The 23,344-nt window shown below is 35.7% G+C and overlaps 1 protein-coding gene across 15 annotated transcripts in view; it reads left to right on the top strand.

Moving 5' to 3' along the window:
• LOC149564583 (uncharacterized) overlaps positions 1-18,073 on the top strand; it is a 292,402-nt gene extending 274,329 nt beyond the window's left edge. For 14 of the 15 annotated variants that reach the window (XM_089818136.1, XM_089818133.1, XM_089818134.1 and 11 more), the window contains 3 exons: positions 16,560-16,803; positions 16,905-17,012; positions 17,764-18,073. In XM_089818136.1, coding sequence (XP_089674262.1) covers positions 16,560-16,803; positions 16,905-17,012; positions 17,764-17,883 — 472 coding nt within the window. In that variant the 3' untranslated portion in view covers positions 17,884-18,073. The remainder of the gene's footprint in view (positions 1-16,559; positions 16,804-16,904; positions 17,013-17,763) is intronic. The other variant, XR_016361859.1, reaches the window with a different exon arrangement.
• The last annotated feature ends 5,271 nt before the right edge of the window (positions 18,074-23,344 follow it).

Raw genomic sequence — 23,344 nt, 5'->3', positions numbered from 1 at the left:
AGATATTCAGGTTACATGGGTTGCCCAGATTCATTGTCAGCGATCGGGATAGTAAGTTTATGAGTGCTTTTTGGCAAGAGTTGTTTAGGTTGTGTGGTACAGATCTTACACCTAGCACTAGTTATCATCCGCAAACAGATGGGCAAACAGAGATTGTGAATAAATGGGTGGAAGGATATTTGAGGAACTATGTAACTACACAACAAAAGGCTTAGATCAGATGGTTGCATATGGGAGAGTATTGTTATAACACCACTTATCATATGTCCATCAAGATGACTCCTTTCATGGCACTCTATGGTTATGAAGCACCTAGCTTCATGGATTTAGTTTTGGGGGACAGTAGAGTGCCCAAAGCCAAAAACTTATTGCAAGATAGTCAGGACATCCTGAAAGTGCTCAAAGAGAATATACAACAGGCCCAGAATCAACAGAAATTGTATGCTGATCAGCACCGAATAGAGCGCAGTTTTGAGGTAGGGGATATGGTTTACTTGAGGCTACAACCATATAGACAGTCATCGCTCAAGAAGAGCGGAGCTGAAAAGTTGAAACCTAGATTTTATGGTCCCTACAGGGTGATTCGCAAAGTGGGCAAAGTCGCCTATGAGCTTGAGCTTCCAGAGGGCAATCGAGTGCACAATGTGTTTCATGTGTCTAGGCTTAAGAAAGCCATTGGTCAGAGTGTAGTGCCTTCTGCAGTTTTACTCCCTTTGGATGAGGAGGGGAAGCTTGTGTTAGTACCTGAGGCTATTCTGGATACCAGAGAGAGGAAGCTTAGAAATAGGATAGTGAAGGAGTATTTGATCAGATGGAAAGATCTGCCGGAGGAAGATTCTACATGGGAGAGTGAGCAGGTTATTCAGCAGGCTGGACTGAGATTGCTTGAGGACAAGCAATTTCAAGGGGGGCGGACTGTAATGTCCCCATTTTAGCAGTTGACCAAGTGTGTGTGCGTTAGCCTTGTTCTACATGGTCCCGAGGGCTAACGAAGGGTTTAATGGGATCTTGGAGTGTTTTGGCCTAGTCATTTCCAGTTTGGGCCAAAACGAAGTTGATTTACTCAGTTTCAGGCATACTTACTATTTTTAGTAAGTCGGCAGGACACAGTGCAGGTCAATTTTGGTGATTGGATTCGATACTCCTCGGTGAGAGCTTTCCGATGAGCTATCACTCGCATTATTCGGAGTCCGATTGCTAATACATTTTAATGCCTGAAGTTTTATTAAAGTAACGTCTAATTTAATTGTAAAATATTAAAGTGTTACTTTAATATTTATTTTATGGTGATGTGTACCCAAGGGAGACATAAGGGGTATTTTAATATATGTTTTATATTACACATCTTTATCCCACATTGCCCATATGAGTTGAACGGACCCGTGGGAATAGAATAAAAGGAAGCATTTGTAGCTTCATTAGACAGGTTGAATATGAGAAGAAATTGGTGTGTGAGTTGCAGCTCTGTTCTTGGCATTTGAGGACGTCTATCCTCTCTTGTAACATTCTAGACGTCATTCCCTTGGGGTTTGGCCTTTGGAATTCTTTGTTATTGGCTTCATTATCAGGCAGTTTAGTTGCATTTCCGGCTACAAGCAGATTTGGTATTTTGCTCATATCTTCTTCACTACTTGTCCGACGCTTATGCCGCTTTGAGAGAATGGTATTACGAAAGTAGTGGACTGATTGGAGGACAAAGTATTGTAGCAGCAAGTTCGTAAGCATGGGCTGGAGTATTATGACAATATTGCTGAAGTAATTAGTGAGTTGATAAATCTGCCATGTATTTGGTTTTATGAATTCTGAAAATAACATTTTATTAGCAGCAGTTCATTTCCACTTTGCATATTGTTGTAGTTTCTTTCTTGTTTATGTTGTATGATACCAATTCCATGCACGAAACACAACAAACAAATAAACGTTTGATTTCCAGAGTTATAAGGGGTTTTAAGAAGTTGAATGCAAACTGTTTGACATAATTCCTTTCAGCAATTTGGTTTAGTTTTTGGGACATTCAGGGGTGCCCATTACAAATTTTGCAACAATTCCAACTGCATTTGCTATATCCAGCCTTGTGTGAGTCAAATATTGCAACTCTCCAATCATAGATCTATATTTCTTTTGCTCAACAGTAGATGTCTCATCCTTTGTAGATAACTTATGTCCAGTTACCATAGGTGTTCCAACTAGTTTACATCTTTTTCAAACCAAACCTTTTCAGTAGATCTTTCAAATACTTAGTCTAAGAAATAAAGATTCCTTCTTTATCCTAGACAATTTGTAATCCTAGGAAGTATTTCATCTCTCCTATGATGCTCATTTCAAATTCCTTCATTTCTTTTGCAAACTTGTCACTTTCATCATCATTTCCTCCAATATGATATCATCAACAAATGTTACTAAAATCATCAATCCATCATCTATTTCTTTCCAGTATACTGTCTGTCATACTATTGCTAAATCCAAGCTTTGTTAAATGCTTGTCCAACCTTGCATACCAAGTTTTGGGTATTTGCTTTAGGCCATACAATGCTTTCTTCAATCTGCATACTATGTCCTTGTCATCTATTAAAGGAAAACCTTCAGGTTGTTCTTTATATACCTCTTCTTCAAACTCTCCATTTAGAAATGCTGACTTGACATCCATTTGATAAACTTTGAATTTTTTATGTGTTGCATAAGCTAAGAATAACCTTATTGCTTGCTTACCGCATAGGTTAATTAAGAATTGCACACAGATAGTGAACACGAACACAAACAACAGAACTCCTATTATTATTATTCGCATATGCCAGAACATTACATTATGCTTCAATGATCAAATTTGATGATTACAATGCTTCCCGAAAGGGTTATAAATACTTTCCGAAGAACTTTCCCGAAGGTATCCATCGGCCAGATACATTATGTCCGCTACAAACTATTTACCCGTCGGCTACATAACAAGAACTTTTTCGAAGGGACCCGTCGACTGAGATACAATTTCCTTTCCGAAGGGACTCATCGGCTGATACACAATTTCCTTCCCGAAGGGACCCGACAACATCATCCCCCCCAAAAAGAAAAGTCGTCTCCTGACGACTATTACAAAATCTCTTAGACAAATCAACAACCAAAATACATTGACTGACTAGCTGGTCTTCAACACTGTCACCTTAGCCAATCTGACATCTGACCCTGATAGCCACCTATGCCGCTTTCTGCTTTCCAATTCTGAGTACACTGAACCAAGTGTCGCTGCACTACCTCCAACTGGATGATCAGCTCCTCCCGAGCTCTTTACGCATCCACCAAGACAGCCTCACGGCCAACACCTACTCTCAGTGCCTCTGGTACACAGACACTCCATGCCTACAGCAGCTCTAAGTCTTCTCAACTGGTCAGACTCTCACAACTGATATCCGTAACGGCTGGGGGTCCAGGGGGCAACGCCCCCGGCGGGGTTGAGGGGCATAGGTTAAATAAGAATTGCACACAGATAGTGAACACAAACACAAACAGCAAAACTCTTATTATTATTATTCGCATATGCCAGAACATTACATTATACTTCAATGATCAGATCTGATGATTACAATGCTTCCCGAAGGGGTTACAAATACTTTCCCGAAGGTATCCGTCGGCCAGATACATTATGTCCGCTACAAACTATTTACCATCGGCTGAGATACAATTTCCTTTCCGAAGGGACCCGTCGGCTGATACACAATTTCCTTCCTGAAGGGACCCGACGACACTGCTTTTATTCTTGCCACAGGAGCATAGGTTTTGTCATAATCTATTCCTTCTTGTTGTGAGTAACCTTTACATACAATCTTGCTTTGTTCCTTACAACTTCACCTTGTTCATTTATCTTGTTCTTGAATACCCATTTTGTTCCTATCACATTCTTGTCTGCTGGTCTGGGGACCAATTCCCATGTCTCATTCTTCACTATTTGATCCAATTCTTCTTCCATAGCTTGCTTCCAATAGTCATCTTTACATGCCTCATCTACTTCTTTGGTTCAAGTTGAGATATCAGACATAGTTCTTCATTGATTTTGCTTCTTGTCATCACACCTTTATCTCTGCTTCTGATGATCTGCTCTAGTGGATTTTTTTGTCATATTCTTACTAGAAGTAGGAGTTGTTATCTCAACTCTTAGCTCTATTGAAGGTTTCGAGCTTTGTTCCTGCCTTTGCTCACCTTTATTCTACAAATCATTGTTAGTCTCAAAGAATACTTCATCATTCCTTGGTTTAATAACAACATTCTCATCATCAAAATTGTAATCAACTACTCTTTCTTGTATCCTAAATTTCTCATCAACTCTTACATTTGCACTTTCAACAATGGTCTTAATTCTTAGATTATAACATCTATAAGCTCTACTTTTCAATAAATAACCAAGAAACATACCTTCACACTTCTAGCATCAAATTTACCAACATCATCATCTCTTTTGATGTAACATTTGGTACAAAAAATTATGAAATACTTAATTGTAGGTGAGTGACCAAACCATAGTTCATAAGGGGTCTTTTTTGTGTCTATCCTGACTTGCACTCTGTTCATAGTGTAGATTGTTGTATTCACAGCTTCTCTCCAAAACATCTTGGATACATCATTCTTAGCTAACATAGCTCTTGTTGCTTTTGTTACTAACCTATTTCTTCTCTCTGAAATGCCATTTTGTTCAGGGGTTCTCGGAACTGAAAACTATCTTTCAATTCCATTAGCTTCACAAAAGATGTTAAACTCATTTGAAGTAAACTTCCTCCTTTATCTGATCTTAAACATTTAATATTCATACTTGATTCATTCTCAACTCTATTCTTGAATATCTTAAACTTATCAAATGCCTCAGATTTTTCTTTAAGAAATGCAACCCACATCATTTTAGAAAAGTCATCAACAATAATCATGAAATACCTTCCACCATAGAATCCTTTAGTCTTTGTCCGACCACTAAGATCTGTGTGTACAATCTCCAACTTTGCTATAGTATTAAACTTCTTGTTGGAAAAAGAAATTCTGGTATGCTTTGCCAATACACACTCCTTGCAAAGTGTGTTAGTAGGCTTTACAATCTTATGCAAATCTTTAACTGCAAACATACTACTAGTTTTCACAATGCTGTCAAAGTTTATATGACAAAATCTTTTATGCCATAACCAACTCTCATCTACCTATGCAGCCAAACATGTCATTTCAGTGGGATCCAGCTGAAATACATTACCTCTAGATCTGGTTCCTATTTCAATTACCTTTCCATCTTTGTCTCTGATCATGCATGTCTTCTCTGTGAACTGTAATTGATAACCTTTATCCACTATTTGTCTGACATTCAAAAGATTGTGTTTCAAACCATCAACAAAATATACATCCTCAATGTTAGTCTTACCATCAAGAGTTACAGATCCAGTACCTTTAACATGGCAAGCTGCATTATTTCCAACTCTAACAATGCCTCCATCATGACTTTTGAAGTCAACAAACTTGTTTATGTCACCAGTCATATGATGTGAACAACCACTGTCAATTATCCAATCAGATTTCTTTTCAACTTGTGATACCAAAGCCATTTTCTCTGGACTTTCTTTTTTAATAGCTACAAATCTTATTTCATCATCACTAGAACTTACTACTTATTCATCAAAATCATTTTTTTCATTTGCATACAAACAGTTTCTATCTCTTCTAGGTTTGAACTTTCCTTTATACTTTTTCTCTCTTTTAAGACACTTAGATGCATAATGACCAAACTCATTACATGTCCAAAAAACACAAATTTTCATACCTTCTGGCTTCTTGTTCTCTTTTCATAAGTAGATCAATACCTTCCTTGATCTCCATGTCTTCTTTGGATCTAGATCTGTCTTTTCTTGTGCTTCTATCTAGAAACTCAATGCTTAAATTTGTACACAATTCTGATCTCTCACCAAGAAGCTCCATCTTTTAGGTGTCGAAATTTCCTCTATCAGACTTAGGACTATCTTTTTTGAAATAAATTGCCACTGATCTCCCAAAGCTATTAAGCCTTATCTTCAAGGACCTGATGCTCCTATACCAATTGTTAGAAACAATAGTCCACCAAGATAACTGAGGGGCGGGGTGAATCAGTCATCCAATTAAAACAATTATCAACCTTAATTAAACTTAACCATTCAATCAAAGTAAACAACCATAACAAGATGCACATACAATTACACCAGATTTGTTAACTATGGAAACCCTTGATAAGAGGGAAAACCCTGGTGGGAATGATGCCCACAAGATGATGTACTAATATAAATATTCCTTGTTAGAGGATGGACCCGGTTAGGAGTCTATTACAACATTTAGTACATATGAGTCCCTGTTAGGAGATTCCAACCCTATTAGGAGTTGTGTCAACCCTGTTAAGAGTTGTAGGAGGTAGAAGGACCCACTATACAAACAACTTCTGGGGCAAGACCACCGAACTCACTATCCAACTGATCTCTCAACTATTCCTTGTAGAGTAATTGTCTGTACTATGCTTTAACCTCTTTCCTCTATCCTGTCAACTAGACCAATCAATGCCAGACCTTGTAGACCAAGTCACGAATCTTGTATCCAAATATCAAACCTCGGATCTCACAATAAAACCTCGACAATGAAGTTTATTCCAACTTCGCTCTACTCTACTTATCTTCACATTACACTCTTCGTGCTTCTTGCAATCGTTCATACATTTCCTACATGATAAAGGAAAATGTCCTTCCTTTATACTGAATCCATAAAACAATTCCCAAAGTCAACTATTACACCTTCTCAATTAATTACTGTAGGACCTTATTAAGAACACGTTACACTTAGCGATAACATTAATCTTTCGCCTTGTAACTTGAATAACTTTCCATATATGTGACATCATGACTAGCGAGCTTAGCCACATCATCTCCAAAATGTCTTCTACACATCTTTAACTTCGGCTTCTCAGACTGTCAATTCTACTAAGAGATATAACAAGTTTACTAGAATATGCTTCTGTAAACTCTATCTCAGAACAGTCTTCACCAAAACTTGTATAACTTCTTCAAGACTTAATAACTTATGCTTCTGAGGTTAGCTGTGTATACTAGACACTTAGTAGTATCTCCCTTTAACCTCGCTTAGTGAAAATGCTCAACGATTTCTCTGTACCAACTAGATCTTTACCGTTGTTCTTCTGTCAGATACCACAAAAAATTGCTATGTTGACATCAATGACAAACACAGTCATGAATGTAACATATCATCATGATAATGATCTAATCATATTTCTATAGTACTCCCCCAAAGAAGCATCATCAGCATTCATGCTTCCAACAAGCAGAAAATGAGTGATGATAATAGAGATGGTGGCAGCAAAAGGGAGTCCCAAACTATCTAGGCACTTCGAAAGGATTTGATGTGGATGTGTAATGTCCTGTGTCTAGTCCAATGGAGTTCAAAATTGATTTCAACTACAAAGACTTATTTCTTTCTAAATTTGGACACAACTAATTAGTAAATTGATCTTTAACCAACTTTGTCTTTTAAATCATTTGATGCTTTATCATTGATATTGCATTTCTTACTAATTCTCCATAGCCCATACTCCTTATCAATATAGCTTCATAGATCTTGGCTATTATATATATTTCTTATTGTATCTCATTTTATCACATGTCTTAATGAAACCCCATTTCAAATCCACACACACACACACATATCACTCTTATTCAATGGTCTGAATTTGTGTTCTTTCCTCAAGTGTTGTGGATACTTAAACCAATGTTCTTGTCTATAGATGTTGATGCGATGTTGTATGAGTCTACCTATTGTATTATAGAGAATGTTGAGGATTTCCTAATTCCTTGGATGCTTCACCATACTACATATTGTTGTGCCAATCTATATCATTATTGTCGATTCCTTCTAGTATCGATGATTCATCCTATCCTTGTAAGTATGCATAGACAATAAATAAGTTGTCTTTCCATAGTTATTCGTCTTTCCTGGCTGGGGCTACTCTGCTTATTCTTGGGTTGTCAGTGTCTCATAGCTAGCCAAGGCAAGAAGGTAGCTGAGAAAGACAAGAGAGAGGTATCTCTGCTACGCTGTCGAAAGGCTCTGCAAATGTGGAAACGCCCTCCTCAAGCAAGCAAGATCTATGGAGTTATGTACTGAAAATTGACTTATATTGTGGGGGACCCCTACAATTCTATGGGCTATCCCCCCTATTAGTTACTAAAGTGATACAAGTCAATACAAAGAAACACTTCGTGCTAGGTGGAGCGATCTGGGGACATCGCCCCTATTGTACCTCCCTTCCCTAGTCCATCCTGGGTTTTTGGGAATAGAAGGGTTTCTAAGGATCATATTTGCCCTAGTATTTATCTACTATGTAGTTGGTTGTTGTCATGTCCCCTCTTTTAGCTCAGTCTAGCAGAGACATGTGAGTCAGCTTATTATGGGGTCTTGTAGGCTGACAGGGTTGGATAGAGACCCAGTATGGTTATTCAGTGTTGGGGACTTGATGTTTTGGCAGTTATTGATCAGTTGGGAGATGTTCCTTGTTTTTAGGAGGCAGTTCCTACTTTTTAGGAGGTATGATCTTGCCCAAGGTTGGGTCTCTATGAGATTACTCTTTGGGTTCAGTTTCAGAGGGATAGGGCTTGTTTCCTAAATTTTAGGAGCATCCCTAGATTTTAAGGATAAGACTGCCAATGGATCCTTGATTTCCGATTTCAATCACAGACAAGTGACATGATGATTTTTTGGTTTGTGATGTCAGTTGGGCATTTTGTGGCTATTTGGGTTATATTTTTAATATTTCCTAAGTTAGCGTTTAATAATTAAATAAGGCTAAATTATTAGCCATTTTGGAGTAATAAGGGGTTTTTGGCCTCATTTGGATGCGCATCCTATGGTGTGATAGCTCGTTGAAAAGGTCTCGAAATTCTCTAAATCTTTCTCATTGGTCTCAGGCAATTCAATGAACAAATTTCTGTCTATGAGGAAAAAGGTCATTTTCTAGTAACATGACCACTTTAAATAAGAAATTATAACACTTTCACTACCCAACGCCACTTGGAGACACTTAGGGTTTGATTTGCAATTGAGAGGGGTTATAAGGAGATAGAAGCTTCATTCTAAGATGATCTTTTGCATATTTGACAACTTGTTTATGAATTTGCTCTGAATGAGTGATTTCTAGGCTAGGACACAAACCCCAAGTTAGTGATTGGCTGGGACGTAGCCCTCAGCAATCTTTGGCACCAAATTTCTTAGGCATTGTGCGTGGTGATTAAGGACAGAGGCATCAACTCTCATTGGGGTTTCAGCATGGCATATCATCTTTCCAGTTGGGACATGGTTCATTGCAGCCTGTGGGAGGCCATTTGCAGCAGATACACCATGTGGTGTATAGAGTATTGCTTGTATTCACCTCCAAATGTATGTTGGATTCGAGAACAATCTTTACCTTCTAGTTTGACATCAAATTTGTATGTGAGCTTTGGAAAATGCATTGGATTTATTGCTTGGATCTATAATTCAGACAAATCTGCCTGGTACGGTTTGCAATAATTCTGATTTTTGTTGTATACCTTATTTATTTCAGTCTTGTTTCATGTTTGTTGTTCCCTATTCCTTTTTATGTTGTAAAACCTTCAAAACACAAAAAGAATCCAACCTTTCTGCACTTCCATCTAGTTCTACAAGAGAATTTAATAAACAGGAAAACAAAAAATTTAAATTTAGAAAATTACAGCAGTTTATCAAAAGAGATCCATCAGGGATCTTTCAGCTATGTATGTTGTGCATCCCTCCATAGAACATTCTGCAGCTTATTATGCTTCTATCGAACTCATTTCTTCTTTCCCCTAAGCAGTTTGAATATCCTCTAGTATGTTCTATCTCTTGATTGATGGTTTTGACCAACCATAGTTATTCAGCCCGTTATGTATTTGGGATCTTATTCTTATTTCTTGTTCAATGATTGTAAATTGATAGCCAAGGATATCATTGTCTCTTGCCGATGTCAACATATGGGTTTCCAGTCCTTATTGCCGTAGACACCTACTCCTCTATGGTTGTTGGTTACACTTCCTTATTTGATGCCTCTTTCACACTATGCTGAGTTGGCATAAAAATATGTCTTCTCCCAAATATGCTACAGTATTCTGGATCAACTTGTTGGAAATATTCAGGATAAGGTAGGTTACTGAGAGGGGAGGGGTGAATCAATAACTTATAAAACTTTTATCTTATTCAGCATTTTAACCATTCACCATCATTCATCTAAACTACTACATAACTGAAGGAACAAACATTCATTGCACATGTACACAAAGATTTGGTGACCCAAAAACCTTCCAAGTAGAAAGTAAAACTGGGGTGGGGATGATACCCACAAAACTTCAATATTGTAGTATAAAGTTGGCTGGTTAAGGCTTACAATGATCATTTCTGGTGATCTGCCCTGTTAGGAGCAAGTAGGACTGCTAGATCCATCTTGTTAGAGGATTTACAAACATACAGTGAAGTATGCACTCTGTTAGGAGATTTACAAAAAGACTGTTAGGTCCACCCTGTTAAAGGATTTATGAATTGATTCACCTGTTAGGATGAAGCAGTGGATCTACTTACAACTATTTGCTGATAAGATCCTTTTTGCATTGATCACCTGATGTGATAGATATACCTTTTCTACTCCTATGTTGACCTTGTTGTGTTCCTTTTTTATTCTGCTGTTAGTTTTTAATATCCTCTGTACATGCGAACATCAATCTTTTCTTTTATACATCTCATGCCTTTCTACAAATGATATCATACATTACATATATACCATTCCAATATTTACAACTACAAGGTCGGCCAAAACATAAGTGAACAAAATATTACTAAGTCGGCCAGATAGTAGAAAACTTGGGTTCCTCAAGCTGACTCGGTGACCTTCTGATACTTGGCATCTACTACATTACTCGGCATCGTCATGCACTCGGTAGAAGTACAGGCTCAGTTCATACTAGCCACACAACACTGCTTGGAACTCGGTAACCATTGGTGACTCGGTAGATATAGTGTCACTCGGTAGAAGCTAACTTCTTCGTTTACCTTGTTGTGCTCAGTGAACACTGAGTCCTTTATTTACCTTCCTTTGGTCGGTGAACACTGAGCTCTTCATTTAACTTGCTTTGCTCGGTGAACACTGAGTTCTTCATTTACCTTGCTTTGCTCGGTGAACACTGAGTTCTTCATTTACCTTCCTGTGCTCGGTGAACACTAAATCCTTTATTTACCTTTCTGTGCTCAGTGAACACTGAGTCCTTTATTTACCTTCCTATGCTTGGTGAACACTGAGTCCTTTATTTACCTTTTTGTGCTCGGTGAACACTGTTGAACTGCCCATTCACTCGGTATCCTCTGGAATGCTCGGTGAGAACTGTTTACCTGCTGAACTTTATAAGGTAACCATTGAATGCTTGGTATACATTGTAGACTAAGTGATGAGTTCGGTAAGCATTCAGAACCGAATAAGTGTTTACACTAATGACAAATATATCATAATTCCAACACAAGTATGTATATTGAAGTCATAGCTATGATTCATTCTCTTGTTACTGGTTTAATCCATGTCCTTGTTACTCTGCTATCACTGGTTATATTTCTGCCTGTAATGTATATTCTAATATTAGTCTACCAATGCCAATCTTGGCTGGATCTTCCCTTTCATATGGTGCTCTTTGTTCAAGGACCTATCGTGTAAGCTCTTCAACACTGATTGAGATTCTCTCCTTTCCTCTGACCTTCACTAAATTGGATTTTCCCTAGATGTTTGTTTTCGTCTTTGCCCTACATTGCTTGCTGACTGTATTAATTTATTAGTTTCCTGAATGGTATTCTTTCAAAGTCCCCACAAGTGCTATCCTTATGTATTCGTTGTCACATGCGGACGTCTCCCGGTAGCATTTTTTTGGCTTAGTATTTGTGCTGAATTTGTATAATAATCCTCCTTAATACATATGCGCACCTTTCTCCACGAATATCCTCCACTATTATTTTCTTGTTTGCTGACTGCAAAGGATTGAGTTTGTCTCTATTCTTCTTCTTCTTCCGATCCTTTCATAGTTTTCCCAGTTATAATTCTCATGCTTTCAATATGTTTGGTAATATCAAATGGATAAAAGTGAACTGGGTTTTATATTATATTTGATGCTATGCATATTATGATTCTTTGTTTCTTGATCATCCTCTGCTATATATAACCCATTTGGTGTGAGCTCATGACCATTCAAATTAGGTTGTGATTATCTTTAATAATATATTCGTTAAGAATTTAAAATATATTTGAGTAAGATTATAGTTTATATATTTTAATAATTATTATTTATTTATTATATTATTGTACTCATCATATTATTAATTACATTTTAATCATATCATATAATGATATGATTATATTGATTAATATGTTACTAATTTATTATTATATTTATAATATATAATAATAAATTATATTTAATTTATTATTATATTCTAATTATTAATTTATTTATTATTCAATCTTATAAATATAAGGAGATGACAGGATAATGAAAGAAATGTGAGTAGAGAAAGAAACCACAAAGGAGGGCAAAGAATTATGGTGTACAAAATGTAAAAGTGAAGGGCATACCAAACCCAACTATATAAAAAAAACTATTTTGCAACATTTGCCAAGTATTGGAATACTCGATTAAGGAGTGCCTGTACAACCCAGAGATGAGGGACACCCAAGTGCTCTTCACCAAAGAACAGGCCACTCCTCCCACCACATCACCTCGAGCAAAAAACTATAATGCCTCACTTGGCAGGCACTGCAACTGATGCAAGAGCATCTAGTGGTGTAAGGGCAATCCTGTATCACCCAAAAATATGCTTAGAGATAGTTTCTATTTAATCTGTTTTTATTTCTGGATACCCATTTGGGTCAAATAAAGGTTCCAACTCTCACAATTCCATTATTAGTTTTTTAGGTTAGAGTTTTTAAGCACCTTGGGATAAGTGTAAATGCAAAAAAATGATTATTTTGTAATTAAGCCAAAATTATGATGAGTTAGAAGGTGTAAGTTGGAGGGATGATTATAATTGTAATTTAAAGCGCTCCAAAAAAAGAATCAGGTCAAAAGGCTTTATGGTTAGAAAGTTATTGCAATTTAAATTTTTCTGGAGACCTCCTAAGAGCGCTTCAAAGTCAGATTCGGGGCACTAAACGGCCTCATATAGGGCCGAAAAATGGGGGACGAGCAAAGCTGGTCCATAGGGCTGTAGAGCACTTTGAGAGCTTTCCGGAAATGTAAATGTGTAATGTTCCCGAATAGAAATAAATGTATTTAATTTTCTTTTTGTGTAACGGGCCGATTGTTTAAATTAACTCGGACCCAAATTTAATTTTGTCATAGTAGTTTGTGTCACCGTCGGCTAATCTTTGTACACCCTCGGAAAGTTTTTTCCGATGGGTATTTAAGCACGGCTCGTAGTAGTTAATAGGTATGTTTTTTGGATCATATTTTCTCTGTACTGCGGATTCCTGTTGGAGTTCGGAATTTGTTCGCCATGTTAGAAGTGAAAGACCTTCCCTATTTGGCTCGCTCAGTTTCGATGGGAACAAAACCCTCACCCTATTCCGATTGTGTCCCTAGTCTGTTTCGGGCAATCTAAAGGCTAAATTTCATCTCTGTTCTTGTTGGTGAATGTTTAGTCTCTGAATGTGCAAATTGTGTAAGTTTTCTTGCAACTAAACTATTGATTATCAATTAGTTTGCATTGATAATTGCCTCTTGGAATGTTACTATACGGCCTCCATCATTCACTCTTTCTCCTCATGCCCGTATGGCTCCTCTGTGTTGTATTTGGCCCCGCTTCATAATTCACAATTCATAATATAATAATAGTGCAGCGTACGGCTAGATTTGTGGTTCCCGTACGATCATTTGTGATCTACCGTACGACCACCTCCTCATTCCCTTCGGCAAACATACCACCATACGGCAATAGACCGTACGGTCTTCTGTGGCCCACCTACTCACCATACGGACTTAGTTTCCTACTAAGAATCTTGCACTCTTGTTAACTCCCGTACGAACTGCTACAGGCAACATATAGTCACCGTACGGCTTCTGTCACTGCACTCTAGGCACATCCTCATCCATACGGGACCAATCCTAGGCACATAACCATCGATTTTCTTCTCTGCAAAATTCAAACTGATAACAAGGAACATTACAAAACGGTTCGTCAATCGGAGTCACAGTTCAAAAGTTATGCCTCTCAGAAGTTGGACTACCGTTTCTGAATTCTTCTAATTTTACACCGACTTCTAACGTGATTTCTGGAACCTTTTGTTTTGGCAGTGGATGCCAACTGGCATATTGTAGAATGTATTCCTAACCCTAAACCATTTGGGGCTTATTTAAGAACACTTCTGGCATTGTAAATGCAGTTCTCAGTGGAGTTAGAGAGAGGGTATTATGTGGAGGATTTCTTTCTCCAGAGTCATACTATTGTAAGCCTTTAGGGCATTTTTCATTGATAATAATATTTCCCTTTTCCTGTGTGTTCATTCTAGTCTTTGGTTGTCTCCATCAGCAACAACCGTTAGTTAACAATAGCAATAATAACACATCCAAAAGCTACATCGAGTATGATGTGAAGGGGCGGCCCATGATACAGTGTTGTAGATGCAATGAGTGGGACCACTTCACGCAAGACTGTCAGAGAAGGGAATGAGATGGAGGCATGGTCTACAATGGTGTGGTCCAAGCAACCATGAGGATGCTAATAGTCCCAAGGGGAAAGTAGTGAACATGATAGACATGATACGCCTTGAGGAAGAAGAGTTGGCAGTCACAAGTTTGCAGGCGAAAAAAGTTGAGTATCTAGACCCTTGCCTAGAGAAAGAAAGATTGAAGGAAGTAGGAATGGATATCGAATGGGCGATGGAAGAAGAACAGGAACTGTCACACAACACTACTAGTACAGACTAACTATTGTCCTGTCGAGTGAGTAAACTATTTCCATTATCAGAATTATATTAAGGGACATGGATTGTTTTATAAGATCTGAAAGAAGTCTGTTGTTATCCTTAAATTCTGATCAAAGCACTTTATTACATAATCTGATTAGCCAAATTATTGATAAAGTGTGTTTAGGGCATGGATTAAGGAATGTACTTTCACATGGTTTCAATATAAACAATTTAGTCTATATCTATGAAGCTTTAAATTTGTATGTTGTAAAGGATTTGTTTTACTGTAAGTGCAGAGTGTGTTTAAGTCACTTTCGTGTAAGTTGTTCCTTAAGGTTAATTTCAATTCTATAAGGCATTCTTAGCATTTTAGATAAGTGTAATTTACTATAGGTTCAATGTTCTTAGGAAGCGTGTTGAGTTCTTAAGTGCATTCATACCCACCCAACTTGTTATCTTCATCCCTAGTGTAAATAGTCATTAAATAGTCATTATATCTCATCAGCTTATGAGTCCCAGATTGACACTTGAAGGTACAACTGTGGATGTTCAATTAGGTCCACTTCCAAATCAATTCGCAAAAGAAACTAGACCACAGTTTTACCCTAGAAGTGACATGTTCTTGCTGGATAGGGTTGGTTCAAAAGTCTGAGCAACCTTGAAGAGTTTCCTTGTATAGCTCATTATACCTATTGTTTCAGTTGGAGGATTGCAATTGAGAATAAGTTATCAGATTTGGCAATTGTCGCTGGCTATTTACACTCAGGATCTGCTACAGAAGGTCTTTAAGGACTTGTAATGTTCATTTCTACCTCTGTTTTCATGATATTTCTCATGATGGGTGTTTGCAAACCATTGTGTATTCAAGATATCAATGTATTGCCTTGATTTCTTATCATATTAAGTTGCAATAGCAGATGTATATGTGCAGATTTTGATATCAGAATTTGGGGATTTTCTTATATCTGCATCTTACGAATATGAATAAGTTGGGACATGGTGATGAATTCTTTAGATTTCCACTTGCAGCCTAAATTTATAATTTCACATTTTAGAAGTTTGTTTTGAAAAATATTATGAAATTTTCATGCGAGTCAGTGTGAAGATAAAGATGCGATAATAGAGCATTACCTGTGTAACAACTGATAATATATTGCCGTTTCATGGTTTTTGAGAAGTTCAAGAACTAACTTTATAGCCTGAACTATGGAGGTGACTCCTGATTCCTATTGTTGCCAATGTTTTGTATTCAAATGTAATCAAAATTTAATTCTATGAATTATGATATTTATTTTTCAGCAACTTAGAAATTTCGTCTATTATATGTCCCAATATAATTGTCTCTATTGTGTCTTCTTGAATTTTCTCCTATGCTTGATTTAGTAAGTTTTCAACCATTATGAAACTAATGCCACTCGACTTTAGAATTTACTATTGAACCTTTTTTTTCTGGCATTATTTTATTTTGGTGAACAATTTGAACATGTACGTTAACTTACATCTGTGAGAGCACATTCATGCACACCTCTTAGTGTATCCATTTACTTGGGTTTAAGATTTCTGCATTCGAATCTTGTAGATGCGAAATTATAAGAGGTGGGATGGCAAAGTATCTCACTCCAATGGGGCCAACATTGCTTCATGTTAACCCAATTTTTGAGATTGGTCCTGTAGAACCAAGATTCTCAGAATGGTTGGTATTTGAAGGTATCAGTGTGGATGAAAGTGGCCGTCAACATTACCTTGATGCAAGCATTGCATTTAAAAGAGCCGCTCTCAATGCTATTGATTATCTTTTCAAGTTTGGATATTCCAAAGAACAGGTCTGTCTGTGTACCAAAACTTGTTAGAGGTATTTAAGAAAATCGACAATGCATGGCCTGTTATGGTTATGCTTTCTGACACTGAATTTTTTTCCTGGCAGAGTTATTTGCTCTTATCTTGTTGCCCTTGTGAAGTCAGACTTTCAGGAATTGTTGATGTCCCGAATGCTGTTGTGACACTCGCTCTTCCTACTGCAATTTTTGATCAGGTTTCTCTCTATCCTACATTACTGTGTATGGACATGGGCACTCGTTCTATGCTACTTTTTGATCCCATGATTTTGAATTTACAATTCAGCCAACTAAATTTACAATGCTAATATGTCGTATTATATGATTTTATGTATAATTGTTCTTAATAAATGGAATTACGCCTCTTTTAGTGATTTTATATATAATCGTTTGTTGTTGGGGTTTATGCACTCTTGTAACTAAGTTATACGATGCTGATATGCTGCATTATATGAACTTTATATATAATTGTTTGTCGTTTGGGTTAAACCACTATTGTTTGATTCTTTTTCTTTCATCCCATAGTTTTCAACACTTTAATTGTTGCGTTTCTCTTTAGATATTCTATTTTTTCTGTTTAACTTTCACACTGTTTGTTATTTGATAATATTCTTGTTTCTTTCATTCTGAATGGAGGGTTGAGTGCACATCATCATAAGGGACACAAAACGGTTTGTGTTATTGTACCAATTGGCATGAATGTCTTTTTATGATTATTTTATTAATCTGCATGGTGTCTGTAATAGCAAGCAAATAAAGTAGCTAAGCATTCTGCAAGGAAAGTAGAAGAAACTTCTATAAAAGAAGTAATGACGATACTTTCAGATTCCTTGTAGTGGAATAAAAAAGTACAAGCTGCTGCTTCATTTTTTGTTCAACTCTTTATGGTCATCTTATTTTTTTCAATGTCATGTTTGTCAGCTCATTGGCATTTGTCTTTATATGCAGGATATAAGACCACGGAAGGATGGTCCACCTACTGGGCCACGGTTGATAAAGAAAGTTGATATGCCAACTTGTTCATATGATGGATCTCTTCCTATTACAAAGAACCCTGCTCCGATATAAATAATGTAGTACATACGTAGTTGCAAGTGGCTAACAATCAGATATGCTGTATAGGAAAGAATGTAATCTTATAGGTTTACCATGCAGAACGTATTATTTGATGAGAACAGTTATTTTAGGTGTTTTAAATATGAAAATGACAATATGTATGTTTATATTTGCTCAATACTTTAGTATAACTGCATTATAAGTTTGTGTAATGGTGAAAATTGCATCCCTCTGCCCTTTTCCCTTATGCTTTGGCCCCGCTCTGATTAGAGTATCCTAAATGCAACAACTAGCCTATAAGTGGCATATTCTTGCATGATTCCAGCTTATGACATCGCCATATCCTGATCCTCTTTATCACCGATTCCCAGATATTTGAGCTTGAATTCTAGATCCCTCAACCATCAGCCTATTAGAGAAATATTGTAATATTCAGCTTATAATGGTCATTTAAGTAGTTTAGTTAGTAACTTATTATTTTGTCAGTCAATCAATTTTTAAAAGCTTTAATTTGTGTCTGTACTTCTTGATCCTTTTTGTTATGGAGAAATCTTATGTAATCTTTCTATATAAGGAGTATTCCACTTTTTTGTTTAATACAACAATCTCATCATTTTATATTTCATAGTATCAGTGTTTTGCTTCAACAAAAATTGATTTTTTTTAGAGCTAAGGGTTGTATTCCTCTTCTCTGTTTAATACAACAATCTCATCATTTCATATTTCGTAGTATCAGTGTTTTGCTTCAAAAAAAATTGAATTTTTTTAAGTGCCAAAGGTTTCTTAAAGCACCATGTTTTTCAGATTGTGGAATTTTTTTCTTTCTTCGTCAAAGCTTCGAGGTGTGTTTTCTCTTATAATTGAAGGTTTTCCACTTTGTTTGTACAAAGGACTTTTGTTTTTGCCTAAGACGACCTATCCTTTTTCTTCCTCAGACCTTGATTGTTATTCCCACATAATTCTCTGCATTTTTTTGGTTATTTATACACTGCCAATGCTGCACTTCTCTTCCAATCTTGCCATTTCTAAGAAATCTGGCCGTTTTTCTCTTTTTTGGTGAAAGCGACATGGTGGTTTGTTATTTTTATCGTAGTTTTTGGCATTTTCCTATTGCAATGGGGATGTTTGTTGGTGGTCTGAGTGCACTGCAAACGACATTATTTTTGCCCCTTTATTCAGTGCTACCCCTAATCCGAGTTCACAATTAGGGCTTTGCACCTTTTCTCCCAAAAATTGTGGTTTTCTTTGCCATGGATTAGCTGTTTTTGACCCCCCAAAAAAAAATTAAAAATCGCAAGGTTGTATTGTTCTGATACTGTGAAAAAATTGTAGCTTTTTCCATCTTCAGCCAAAACAAATTTCACTTTTTTAAAATTAAATTGTGGTTTCTTGTACTTGTTTTTAGATGTGTTAAGTTTTTTTTAGGGTGATTGGTGTTCCTCCAAATCTATTAGGATTTTTGTGTGCTTTTAAACAAAATCATCATGATGGTTTTTTCAAAGCAATGGAATGTGTTTTTCTCAAATTTTAGCAAAATCTTGAAGTTTTTTTGCTATTTTTGAATCAACTAAACTCAATTTTTTGAGAAGTTGTTTTATCTTTGTTTCCGTGCATTTGGATATTGGGAGGGGTGACTTACCCAACATTATGTTGGAAGAAACTCAATTTTTTTGTTCTTGGTCATATGAGAAAGTTTTGCATAAAGGAGTGGTTGATGAAAATCCAACTGAGGGTCTTAATAGCAATGCTTTTGTAGTAGAGTGTTTAAAAGACGAGACTCACTTCTATACATTCATGGCCAAAAAAATAACAGATTATGCATGGAACTTGTAGAATAACTATTAAGAGAGGGTATTAATGTAATATTGTAATGTTTATCTTATAATGTGTCATTTAAGTAGTTTAGTTAGTTTCTTTCTATTTTGTAAGTGAGATGATTTTATTGTTTATGTCTTTAGTTTTTAATCATTTCTATTGTGGGAGATCTTTTATAATCTTTTGTATAAGAGGGATACCTTTCTTTTGTTTAATACAACAATTTCAATCATTTCAAGTAGCCTAAATCAGATTTGCAGTGCTTAATGCAAGTCACTCCTACAATTACAAATTTGAATCTTGAATTTTTAAAATTCACAATATAAATGTACCGAGCTATGTTGTTTAATTAATACGTCATATTTTTTCAATCACCCTAAATCGAATCTAAAGTGTTTAATGCAGGTCACTGCTACAATTACAAATTCCAACCTTGAATTTTTGAAATTCAAAATATAAATGTACACATTGCCAAGCACTTCAATAGCTGTTTTCAATCGACTTGGCATATAATTTGTCAATTTGTATATTTGGTTGTTGAGTTTAATGACAACCTTTAATTCATTTGAAATTGTGCTAGAATGTGAGAACATTTATAGCAAAGAGCTTAAAAGAAAATTTACTTGATTCTGACATTAGCCTAAGTCCATTACACACCTACCATTTTTTAGTTTTTTTAATTTTTAGTTGAGTTGTAAGGCTGGTCCATTAGAGCTCCAACTAAGGTAAATTATAGGTCCCAAAAATGTATACTATTGAACATCTTTCCATTTAATCAATTCATTTCTAGCTGTCCCATTTAGATATTGCCTTCAAGTGAATTTCTTTAATAATAAGATTACTATAGAAAAATTGATTATTTCTAAGTAGGAAATGGTAGAATAAATTAATTATATTTGATATTGCACAAGCCATGTTGAAGTTTCTTTTTTTTATATGTTTTTTAAGATTTTGGAGTTTTGTTCAAGACATTCACTTATGGAAGTTGACAACATTAATGCCCATTGAAACTGTCTTTTTTTTTTATTACTTTGGTGCAGTCTTTCTTGACTTTGCTTTACCATATTAAATATGGTTGTACATATTTACTTTTATAGTTAATAGTTACATCTATTGAATAATATAGTCATAATATTGGTGAATATGGTTGAACTCTATAATGTTATCTTTCTTATGTAATAGATGTCATGCCTCTCATTTCTTCAAGACAATTTGGGGCTTCTATATATTTATGTGTTTTGTGAACCAGATTACTAATTGTTGATTTAGTTGTATTCATCTAGTATCAGAGTCATATTTTAAAAAAAAAACATGTAAAGCAAAGAGAATTTAATGGAGTATAAAGCAAAAGAGTCTAAAAAAGTGTCGGTAGGAGAAGAGAAGTCACTGATTGCATGCATAGATGTTGTAGTTTACATTGTCAGAGGAAAAAAGTAGTTTCGACTTCTGTTTCTAATGCAAAGATATTATTGTCCTATCTTGAAAGAAAATCCCCATCCTCGGTAAGAAATAATACAAGCTTATATGTTTTTCTTTTCTTTTTGCAGAGGTTAAAATGAATTTGGAAAAGTGCAAAATCTCTTATAAGAGTGCTCAATCTCTTGAAAGGGTGCAATGTGAGCAGTGTGGAAGGAGACAGATTATGATTTCATATTAAATTTTATTTTTATTGGAAGTCCATTTTTTTTAAAAGAAGTTTTATCCATTAGATTTTATTATAGGGTTTTGACTTGTGGAGATTATTTTTACTTAGAGGAGATTATATAATGCATTTTTAAAGAGTATGGTAATGTTTTCTAAAGAAACAAAAAAAAAATTACATAATCATAGCGTGATTATATAAGAGAATGTCATATTGAGGAAATCTAATTTTTCAAAAAGAAAAAAGTTATCAAAGTATTGTTGTAAGATATTAATATTGTCTCTTGTAATCAAGTACATTATTGGTTGTAATCGATACTTATTATGATTATTATTGTTTGATAAATAAGAGACAAATACCCATTTTATTGATTTAAAAAATATTTACATATTTACAAAATCTTGTTCAAGTGCAGGCATCGGAGGAAAAAGAGCAAGGTGAAGAAAACCCCTGGTGTAGCCAAGAATTGAAGTCTTGTATGCATACAATTGCCCAAAATGGGACTTGAAGAGGGCATTCCCTCTTTTACAGAGAATTTCTAGAGAGCATGCCCCCTATTACAGAAAATTTAAATTATGTTAACAAATTGAGAGATTTCTCTTTTGAACATTTACATAATTGATTGAGAGCAAAAGAAAGGTAAAGTTTCATCCTTAAGGACTAGAGAAAGAGAGCTTGAGTTGAAGCCTAGAAGATGATGTATATCCACATATCCATCTGCAAAGTACTAAACATAGAAACACATATATTTCTTTCACTGAAAAAAGTTAGCTTGGTATAACCTAACTCTAAATAATCAACTTTGAGAGGGAGCAAACATGGAAGAACTATACCCAAGCATGTTGAAACAAAAAGAAGACCTTATGAAGAGCTTGCTAAAGAACCTTTTAAAGGTATCTCACCCCATACTTGGATAAGAGGGCTTTAAACTATAGTATATCCATATCAATATTGCATTACAAAATATAAGAAAAAAGCTCTTCTGGACCATGCACCAGTAAGCAAACCAGAAATTGAAAGAGAATTGGAAAGCCACAAACCATGGAGAACCTTTCATCTATGGTATCCCTAATCTAGCCAAACTATTATTGAGGGTAGATATGAAACAATCCAACTTATAGATAGTTCATTAATATTATTGAGATAGAAGGCTAAAAATGATCATTTCCAATGACATGATATTAACTGACTATAGTTAAAAAAAACCCTAGAAATCAAGGGATCAACTCAACTGGTGTTAAAGCTACAAAGAAACCTAACCTTGTCTAGCTTCATGATGAGTAAAACTTGCAAACACATAACCACCACTATGGAAGAAACAAATTTAAGAAAGCCCTTTACGATTATTAAAATTTCTCCTTTCTTCAAACAAAATCAAAAATTTTGAAACATAAAAGAATAAAACTAGTAATAGTAAGCATCATTCCCATTGAAATATTTATCTCATTTACACAGCTAAAGTCTACTTGAAATATTCAAAATTAAACAACTGTTCAAACCATGAGCATATTATAAAGTTATTTTAAAATGAATGTTAATAAGTTTTTTAGCAAAAAATCAAAGCTTCGATCTTAGTTTTTGTTGTATCGGCCATACTAAGGGATATTATATAGATAGAATTATCAAAATTAAACTTAGAGGACTATTAATCCCTGAAGGCTTCATGGACATCTTCAATAGCAACTCTCAAGGACCTCTTGTGTAGAATCCCCTCATCTTCAAAGTAGTGCTCTAGCCAGTCCAAATCAATGGGGTCTAGAATAGAAAAGAAGTAAAGGAGGAACCTAAGGTTTCTCAAGTAGACCTCCTTATCTTCCAAGAAGCTCATTGGGTCCTCTGTGAAAATTATCGGATATATAGGGACAAGTACCCCCCTAATATAAAGAAAATTGTAATTAGTTACAAGGGGAATAGTAAGGCCCCCTCTAATATTGATAAGGAGAGTTTCATGATCTCCCAACAGATTGTCTTCAAATAGCCGACAAAGACTAGCTATTAGCTCATTGCCTACATAGA

The sequence above is a fragment of the Cupressus sempervirens genome, chromosome 3 (assembly GCF_028749045.1).
Source record: "Cupressus sempervirens isolate cs-2001-9-10 chromosome 3, ASM2874904v1, whole genome shotgun sequence".
Classification (NCBI taxonomy): Eukaryota; Viridiplantae; Streptophyta; class Pinopsida; order Cupressales; family Cupressaceae; genus Cupressus; species Cupressus sempervirens.
The sequence above is the reverse complement of the archived record's forward strand: the minus strand, read 5'-3'. Positions and strand labels throughout refer to the sequence as shown.